The sequence below is a fragment of the Melanostigma gelatinosum genome (genome assembly GCF_949748355.1).
Source record: "Melanostigma gelatinosum genome assembly, chromosome: 4".
Lineage (NCBI taxonomy): Eukaryota > Metazoa > Chordata > Actinopteri > Perciformes > Zoarcidae > Melanostigma > Melanostigma gelatinosum.
The window spans coordinates 16,251,604-16,260,702 of NC_136637.1; the positions used below are offsets into that span (position 1 = coordinate 16,251,604).

At 43.6% G+C, this 9,099-nt stretch overlaps 1 protein-coding gene across 2 annotated transcripts; it reads right to left on the reverse strand.

The window, feature by feature from the left end:
- Positions 1–2,935: 2,935 nt before the first annotated feature.
- Positions 2,936–8,333, reverse strand: nasp (nuclear autoantigenic sperm protein (histone-binding)). Of its 2 annotated transcripts, XM_079268007.1 has the most exons (15): positions 8,173–8,333; positions 7,719–7,760; positions 7,500–7,613; positions 7,149–7,229; positions 6,928–7,034; positions 6,478–6,615; positions 5,940–5,992; positions 5,797–5,867; positions 5,543–5,616; positions 5,041–5,229; positions 4,732–4,883; positions 4,443–4,523; positions 4,272–4,346; positions 3,701–3,823; positions 2,936–3,122 (listed from the first exon to the last, which is right to left on the reverse strand). In XM_079268007.1, exons 1-15 carry the CDS (start codon positions 8,208–8,210, stop codon positions 3,096–3,098), a joined length of 1,365 nt encoding a protein of 454 aa, XP_079124133.1. In that variant the 5' UTR covers positions 8,211–8,333; the 3' UTR covers positions 2,936–3,095. The 2 variants fall into 2 exon arrangements, with proteins under 2 accessions (XP_079124133.1, XP_079124134.1); XM_079268008.1 differs by lacking the exon at positions 6,478–6,615.
- Between the last annotated feature and the right edge of the window lie 766 nt (positions 8,334–9,099).

Genomic DNA, 9,099 nt, shown 5'->3' on the forward strand with positions numbered 1-9,099 from the left:
TTCACTGTGACATCTATAAAGAGAGACTTCGCAATTATAATTTGGAACTTAGAAATGCAAGGCAGTCATTCTTCTCTGACATCATAACCAAAAACAAGAACAATACACGCGCCTTATTTGCTACCGTCGACAGGCTAACAAACCCTCCAGTGTCGGTAGCTGCTGAACTCCAATCCACCTGGGCATGCAATCAATTCGCCTCCTTTTTTACTGACAAAATTCAGAAAATTAGACAAGCAGTCAGTGCCTCCACACCAACCACAGGATATGTGTTGTCCCGATCTCTGAATAACATCCATTCAAATATCATGACACAATTTCATTCAATCGACCATAGAAGCCTAGAAGACATGATACTACATCTGAAGTCATCCTCCTGCTGCTTGGATATTCTACCAACACACTTTTTCAAAAATATTTCAAACTGCATGACTACTGATCTTTTACAAATTGTAAACACATCCCTTCTCTCAGGTGTCTTCCCACAAGCCCTAAAAACTGCAGTTATTAAACCGCTCCTAAAGAAGGTTAGTTTAGACTCCGCAACGATGAAAAATTATAGGCCAATATCAAACCTCCCATTTTTAAGTAAAATAATTGAAAAAGCGGTTTTCCAACAGCTGACCAACTTCTTGACCGTAAATAACTGCTTTGATGTTTTCCAGTCAGGCTTTCGACAGCACCACAGCACTGAAACTGCTCTTGTTAAGGTTTTCAACGACATCCACTTAAACATCGACAATGGCAGAAGTTCAGTCTTAGTGTTACTAGATCTCAGTGCTGCATTCGACACGGTCGACCATGCCATACTCCTAGAAAGACAAAAATCTGGGTGGGACTCTCTGGCACAGCACTTAACTGGTTTGAATCCTACTTGAAGGGCCGAGAATACTTTGTGTCTGTAGCTGATTACACATCAGAGCTGACTAAAATGACATGTGGTGTTCCCCAAGGTTCAATACTGAGGCCTCTTCTGTTCAACATCTACATGCTTCGACTAGCTCAGATTATGGAAAACAACAAAGTGTGTTATCATAATTATGCAGACGACACACAAATCTACATAACTATGTCACCAGGGGACTATAATCCCATACAAAGGCTGGGTAACTGCATTGAACGAATCAACAACTGGATGTGCCCGAATTTTCTTCAATTAAACAAAGATAAAACAAGTAATTGTTTTTGGTACCAAGGACGAACAATTGAAAATCACCGCTCAGCTTCAGTCACTGATGTTAAAACCCACAAACCAAGCCAGAAATCTAGGTGTAGTTATGGATTCAGACCTCAACCTGAACAGCCATATCAAGACAATTACAAAATCAGCCTACTATCACCTGAAGAATATATCAAGGATTAGAGGACTTATGTCTCAACAGGATTTGGAAAAACTTGTCCACGCATTTATCTTCAGCAGACTGGACTACTGTAACGGTGTGTTTACAGGTCTCTGTAAAAAGTCCGTCAGAACGCTGCAGCTCGAGTCCTCACTAAGACCAGGAGGGTGGATCACATCACTCCAGTTCTGAGGTCTTTGCACTGGCTTCCTGTCCAACAAAGAATTGACTTTAAAATCCTGCTGTTGGTTTACAAAGCACTGAATGGTTTAGGGCCAAAATACATCTCTGATCTGCTGCTACCTTATCAACCATCCCGACCCCTCAGGTCGTCTGGGACCGGTCTACTTTCTGTTCCCAGAGTCAGAACTAAACATGGAGAAGCAGCGTTCAGTTTTTCTGCTCCACATATCTGGAACAAAGTCCCAGAAAGCTGCAGGTCTGCTGAGACCCTCAGCTCATTTAAATCAAGATTGAAGACTTTTGTTTGCTGCTGCCTTTAATTGACCCACGTTCAATTTATATATTAATAAATTTCCTGCATTTCTGCATTTTATTTCTTACACCGTTTCTTTAATTGTTTTTAAATCTCCTTTTCTTTTGCCTTATGTTTTGATGCTTTTAATAGTTTTATGTGAAGCACTTTGAATTACCTTGTTGAAATGTTCTATACAAATAAACTTGCCTTAAGCCTGGCCCAGCACCCCAGGTAGAAAGACAGACGCCTGTACGCAGTAGATGCTACATGAAAGGATTAAGTTAAGAACTTATCAGGTGTACTATTTCAGGCCGATGTACTTTTTTGGTAGAGGATGAAGCAAGGAAGTAAATTACACAGACTGTTTCTGTAAACTTAAAGTGGGAAACATGGAGCTGTGTGTACGTTTGGTCAACGGACGAGACTGAGATGTTCAGACTCACTATACATATCCAGCTGTGGTACGGTGCTGAACATGGCCTTAAAGGGAAACAAATGCATAATAATTGTAGTGTTCATTGCCAGGTTTGAAGCATAATATCTCCCGATCTAACCTTTTTAAATACTTTACTGTGGTGCCGTTTGTATACCGTTACAGGTGCCCACACATCCCGTTAATGTCCATAGAAATGCAGCTCTGCCAGTTTCTGGTACACAGCTCACATGAGTGGACGAATTCTCTATTTTGTCCTACACCAAAACCCTCCACCCACAGAGAGCAGTCAGTTGACCAGGACAGGAATGCCATGCAGAAGAATCTCCACAATCAGGATGCAATGTATGCACCATTGTGGCAGTTTGAATGAAGGCTCCTCACCCCGCATTTACTTTTTGTTGCACGTCAAAATATGCAACTGTCTACAGTAGAAGCCTAGTTATGAAAGATAAACATGTAGCAGCACAATAGCAGAAGGATGACATTCACAAGGTCCACTCTTAATTAAGTGGACATTTTGACAAGCGCCTTAAGTTTGTTAGACTGACACATTTAGCATGACTATCAACAAATTGCTTGGTATTTAAAAACTTAGATATTCAGAGGTGTGAATAAAAGGAGTAATTTTTCAGTGTGGGAGCCCAACTTAAAAACTGACTGAAATAATTTAGTGATACAAAGTTGCATTTGCAATTATTTTTATTTACTACAAGTATACAAAACTGGACAGACAAAAATCTATGAAAGTGATCTTATTTACAAAAAGTAAAGTGTTGAAGGGCGGTTGGGCTGGACAGGCATGCTGCGCTGGTTCCGAAGATCGGGAAAGCGACGAGGATGGTCACGCTGAAGATCCGCCAGAGGCCGACTACAAGAAAACACAAACAAACACTTAACATAGCAATGACAAAGCGCTGCGCCCATCATCTCAAGAGAACACGACGGCTGGTTTGTCCTGCATGGCTCTTGTGAAGAGCTCTCACCACTGCAGGTTGTTTTCTACTAGAAATTAAAAACACTTCCAGTTACATACTGCAGAAAGACTAGTTCACCTTTAGTAACAGCAGTAAGAGCCAATGCTGCAGATCTAGTTACAAATGCTCTGTGAACAGTATTTGGGTTTGCTTGTATACAGATAAGCCAGTTCAAATTAATTTGAGGAAGTGATTTTTTGAATAAAAAAATAAAAGGGATCATTTTCAGGTCTTTTGCTGATTACACAGGACTCCTCCCAACTTCATTGTAGACCTTTATGTTGCAAGTAGGCTTTTTCAGATGACTTGCATGTGCTGAAAAACAACCAGAGCCAAAATGGAGACCGGACCTCCAACAAGAACTGTATGCAAGTAGCCACTACTGCACATCTTCTCCCATCTAAGCAGGGCAATCTCTCTTTTCACCGCCTTAGAAACATAGCAGTTCACAAGACATGAGCCTATCACTCGCCTCCTGTGATTTTCCCTCCTGGACTCCATTGCTGGCACTAGAGTCAGCGCCATTAACTGTGGCTTCCTGTTTCGCTTGTTTAGCATCAGTGTCCTTTACTGGGATCTCCTCCTCTGGTTTCCTCTGTGTAGAAACATAAAACCAGTCAAAAAGGAGCGGAACGCGTCTGTATCCAATAAAACAACCTTTAACAAAAGACATGTTGACATTCAGAAGAGGGTAACGGGGAGATGTCACGGTCAGTTTTAGTCAAGCATGCACACAAATCTGATAAAGCAGATCGACCCAATGCAGCCACCTACAATAAGATAACCAAAAGCCACAACACAAGCTAAAGATTGACAGAAGCGCCATAACCAAGGCAGGCAAGCACATGGACCTTGCAACATAAAGTACACGACCAGTTCCAACATACAGATGATTATAAATCAAGTATAGAGTACGCCGTTAGGGATTATTAAATTGTTGCGTTTCCGTAGGTGGAACGGTCATGTTGGGCCTCTGAGCCTTCACTAGTGTGAAATTGGCAGCAATTAAGAGGACAAAACACACGGAGATTAGCGGGCCTCACCTTTTTCCTGACGAGGTGGGAGATGTTAGAGACCGCTTTGGAAGGCGAGGTGCCGTCACACGACTTAACTGGGATCTGAAATAGAAAAGCTATGTTTGTAAGTCATTCAGTCATGGATAACAATAAACTGGGTATAAATAGTTTTACGATGCACTAATACAATGCGCTTACCTGGCTGGCTGAGGCAAATGCTGAAGAAGAAGAAGGGCCGCCATTTTCACATAGGAATGCTGAGGCGGTTGAGGCTCCGCCCTGCAAGAGGTTGGTTGGTTACCCAGGAGCAGATGATGTTTTTAAGCTTGTGTGGCTTCTATGCTGCACTACAATAAGCTCAAGGTGGATTTGTGACACTGAAACATTTACCGCCAAGACTTACAAAAATGTCCTTTAAATGCTAACTAGTTGTAGCTCTGGATGTTTTTCAGCCTCGAGTTACATCTCGTTTGTCCGGCGTACTCACTAGTGTCTGCTGGATGGCCTGGGAGGCAGCGCTAGCTGTTCTCTGGCTTTCCTTGGCATCCTCAACCTTTTCCCTGATGTCAGGAAGAAGCTGCTTCAGCTCTTCCATCTCATTCTTCTCTTCTGCAGCCCCAATCGCCTCCTGCAACATGGCTGTACACAGACAATGACTGATTTTTAATGGTCGGCCCAGCTGCCAGTCACCTCATTTATGCCAATTTAAAAATGAACCGGCACTTATGACAAAAAAGGTTAAGTGCACAATAAAGCGGCGGCTATGAAAAATGCTCCAGAGAAAGAGAACTGGTACCCAGGCGGGCCTCGATGACTTTTAGGGAGCTGTTGTAGTGCTGGATGGCCTGGCTGTACTGATCCATGTAGCAGAGTGTAGTGGCCACATGGTAGTGGGTCTCAGCCAGCAGACGACTGTGGGGAGGCAAGTGCTTGAGCTGGAGGGCCAGACACTCCTGGAAGTCTTCTAGCGCCTGAGGATAGTTACCTGGGGAGGACAATGTGACAACTATGTCATGTTTATCTTGCCCTGAAGTGGCACTAGGAGCCACTCCAGTGATTAATGTGTCATGATAATGAACGAGCCATTTCAAACACTGAATTTCTTTTTTTTTAACTGAATGTAATTATTTGACACCTATACAAATGCTTAGTCTTGCATAAAGTATTAGAAGAGTGGTTAACAGAAAACCTTTTTGATGGGCAAACGTCAGATACCACAAGATGCCATGGTAGAATAATGTAGAGTTTAAGTCACAAGAGAGTCTTTGAGAGAAAACAAATATATAATTAAACCTTACCGGATTCAGCACTGACTTCTCCGAGTTTCAGATATGCCTGGGCTGCCATCAGCTGGTCGTCTTTGCCTTCCTTCCTGTGGAGATAAATATGAAAACAGCCAATTTAGTGCAAATCATCTCACAGTCTCAAGCAGCGCCCTCTTTAACATCATATAAGTTCAAATTTGTCTCAAGTGCCTGAACTCACTTGTTCAGTATGAATCAGTCACTTCATGCAGATTGACTTGGTGCCATGAGCTTAATCTCGTCCCTACCTTTTGTAGATTACTTTAGCAACCTCCAGCATCTCCCACGCCAGCTGCAAATTCCCAACTTCATCTTCCTCCTGATGAGATGAGGAAGGGATACATCAAAAACACTCTTAATAATGTCAGAGACTTCCATGAAAGGCCCTTACCTTCTCCTGTCCATTTTTCTCTCCATCATAGTCGTCCTCATCATCATCGTCGTCTGTTGAAGCAACAGGAGGATAATTACAGAGGGCTAGGTAATAATGTTTCTATGGTGTGACTGAGGCGGCAACTAAATGCAAATGTTCTTAAAAAATAAAGACAGGTTTCTCTAATGTGCAGTGAAGGCATGCTACAGTGAGTGTCCCCTTTGCCTTTCTTAATACCCATTAATGTGGCCTGGTTAACGTCACGAAACACCGACATTGTGCGCCACCCTTCAACACAAACAGTGCTCTGTAGGCAAAGATCTACTGCCCTCTGGTTCCTCAATGGCCGGTTCAGCCTCCGGCTCGGATTCCTCGTCTTCGGAAGCCTTTACAGTCTCTAGTGCAGCTTCTTTTATAGGAGACGCAGTAGGACTTTCCCCCAGAGCAACGGGGCTCTTCTCATCTCCAGTCACGTTAGCCTTCTGGACTGAACCATTTTCTTTCCCACCCACGAGGGAATTTGAAGATTCCTCTGATCCACTCAGATCACATTCACCTGCCACACTGTTTTCCTTTTTCACCCCAGTGGCGCCCTTTCCATCCTCAGACTGCAACTCGTTGTCAACTGCCTCAGTATTCTCCCTCTCTGCCATCGCATCATACACCTGCTTCCGGAGGTCATCTCTAGTGTTTTCTGCACCAGAGTGGCATGAGGAAAATGCGTTCACATTAGATAGTTGAACCGACGTTTGTTATTCTAATGCCGCATTTGTAAATTGTTGCTTGGCTTCCTCCCCGCACTGGGATTTAAGACACCAGAAACAAGTCAGACAAACTTGCAATAAATGCACAAAACAGTCATGACCCATCAAACTAGAAGCATTGCTTACATGTGCCTCATAGGGAGCCAGAAACACACAACACAAACAGTCTAAAAATCCATTAACAACTTCTGATCCCATCCCCTTAATAAGGAAACTTTTTAATAGACACTTTATTTACTGACCATCAAGATTGTTGGCACTCTCAATATTTGAGCTGCTGGGATGCTCCTCTTCCTCCGATTCTTCTGGGACTCCCTCCAGGGCATTACCGAGGACGCTGTTCTCCATCCTAATCAAAACACACGGAGGAAAAGAATCATGCTGAACTGAAAGTGCCAGATTCAACTTTGTTTCAAGTGTATGACTAAGTTTTAATAACAGGTGAGCAATGAAGTTCACCAACCTGGCCAGCTCCAGCAGGGACTTCCCACACAGGAAGAAGGCCTCACCACACTCTGCTGCAGTGTCCCCGTACTTCGCAGCCCTGGCAGATAAACACACAAGTGTTGAGGAGCAACTTTTGTTCGAGGAGGTGGTGATCAAGGTACAGACTACGGTCACATAATCAAAATCCCACGACTGGAATACAGTTAAGAGCTGAACAAAGGTAATTGTGCATGTCAGCCTGAATAGAAAAGTATAAAGAAAGTGTGAATAAATTGTCACAGCCTCAGGAGACACACTAAGTGAATGCCACAGAATAATAACACAATTGAGTTTACTACAACTTTAACATAGCTTTAGTTATACTCACAGCATGCTGCAGGCATCCTGGAAGACACTCACAGCAGACACTACATCTCCCATCACTAGATGCCGGTTCCCTGTGCCAATCAGCTTATTTGCCTCCTCCGCTACGTCAACGGAGCTGCAGGAAAATAGACTCGTACATTAAAAAAAAGAAATAAATAAAAATACAGCGTTGAATAATTATCCCAAAATATGAAGCGCAATTTTCTAACTGTATACTCACCAGTCTGCTGCTGCTGAGGAGGAGCATGGCCTCTCCTCCACACTGAGTCAAGGGAGACTTGAGTTCAGTAAACAACACAAGCGAACATGACCTGCTTCTTAAGTACAACACTTTACTTTTTAAAAAAGGTACACAGCTATAATTTTGCCTACGCGTACAGATGCTTTTGCTGGACTTTATTGTTGTTAGCACTGTAACGACTGTTAGCTAGCTACCACCGACCGAGTAAGAAGACAGTCGACTTTGTTACCAGCGTTTGCAGAAAAGTACACTTTAGCGTCACTTTTAGTTGCACAGGCAAGCCCATTGACACGTACGTACAACCGAACCGTCGTGCAACCAGGAACGTTACTAACCATGCAAGGTCGTCGGAGTTAGCCGCGTTATCGAGCTAAAGGGTAGCTAGCCGCGTTTCTCCGGTGTACGTTGCAGTGAGAAAATACAAGAGTCTTACCTCCCAGAGACTGACGCAATGGACGTTTCCTCTGGCATTGTTACAGGACGATAGTAGCGACAACCCAGACGGCCTCGAGTGCAGGTGTACCTCCAGTCTTTGTTAGCGCGCTTAAATAGAGAAAAAAGGCTTTCTACTTCCGCTTAACTTGGAACGCGGGAGATTAGAGTTAAAGGGGCCGCAGCTGGTACCGTGGTGCATTCAGGGTCCGTGGTAAAAAAGTAAAAGTGGCCCACGAAAACAGAATGGTGTTAAAGCTTAGACACAAAACATATTATCTGCGCACTGATTGGCAGACAAAAGTCCTCCACAATAACAAGTGATTATGTTTGATCAGTGGTGGCTGGCCCATAGAGGTCGCTCGGGCGCCGCCCCCCCCCTTGAGCCACAGAAAATAATAATAATATATATAAATTGTCAATATTTGTGTTTTTGAAATATGGAATTTACCCAGTAATATGTGTAAAATATGATATCTGCGCAAAATATATGCTTTTCCTGCACGTCCTCTCTGCCTGTCTGCATGGCCAAATCCAAATGTCCCCCCTTAGGGACTCACGGACTTTGAGGCGCGCTCCCGCGAAGTCCGTGAGGGTTTAGGCAAAACCCAGGAATTCACTGTCAAATCGTCAAGTGTTTGAGGGCTCTCTCGCAGACATTTTGAGCCCTTTATGAGCCCTTTTACACACAGCGTTTGGTGTAAACACGACCGGCAGCGCATTGGACGCGTTTTTGCGGCGCGTCAAAAAAACGACGCGTCCGGTGTGAACGCACCTCAAGGGAATTACCCACAAATCATTGCAATGTGGCGTTAAACACGGGGTAACCAGTGGACGCATGGAGACGTAAACAAAGAGGACGGCTCACGTGTGTTCAGCCTGTCTTATTCAATTTAATCAGAAACATAGGGGTTAAAGATGTAGCAAA

Coding starts and splice junctions, on each gene's coding strand:
- nasp (XM_079268007.1), bottom strand. CDS start 8,210: ATGCCAGAGGAAACGTCCATTGCGTCAGTCTCTGGGAG. Junction 7,761..8,172: donor ATTGCGTCAGTCTCTGGGAG/GTAAGACTCTTG, acceptor CCCTTGACTCAG/TGTGGAGGAGAGGCCATGCT. Junction 4,524..4,731: donor AGGCCATCCAGCAGACACTA/GTGAGTACGCCG, acceptor AACCTCTTGCAG/GGCGGAGCCTCAACCGCCTC.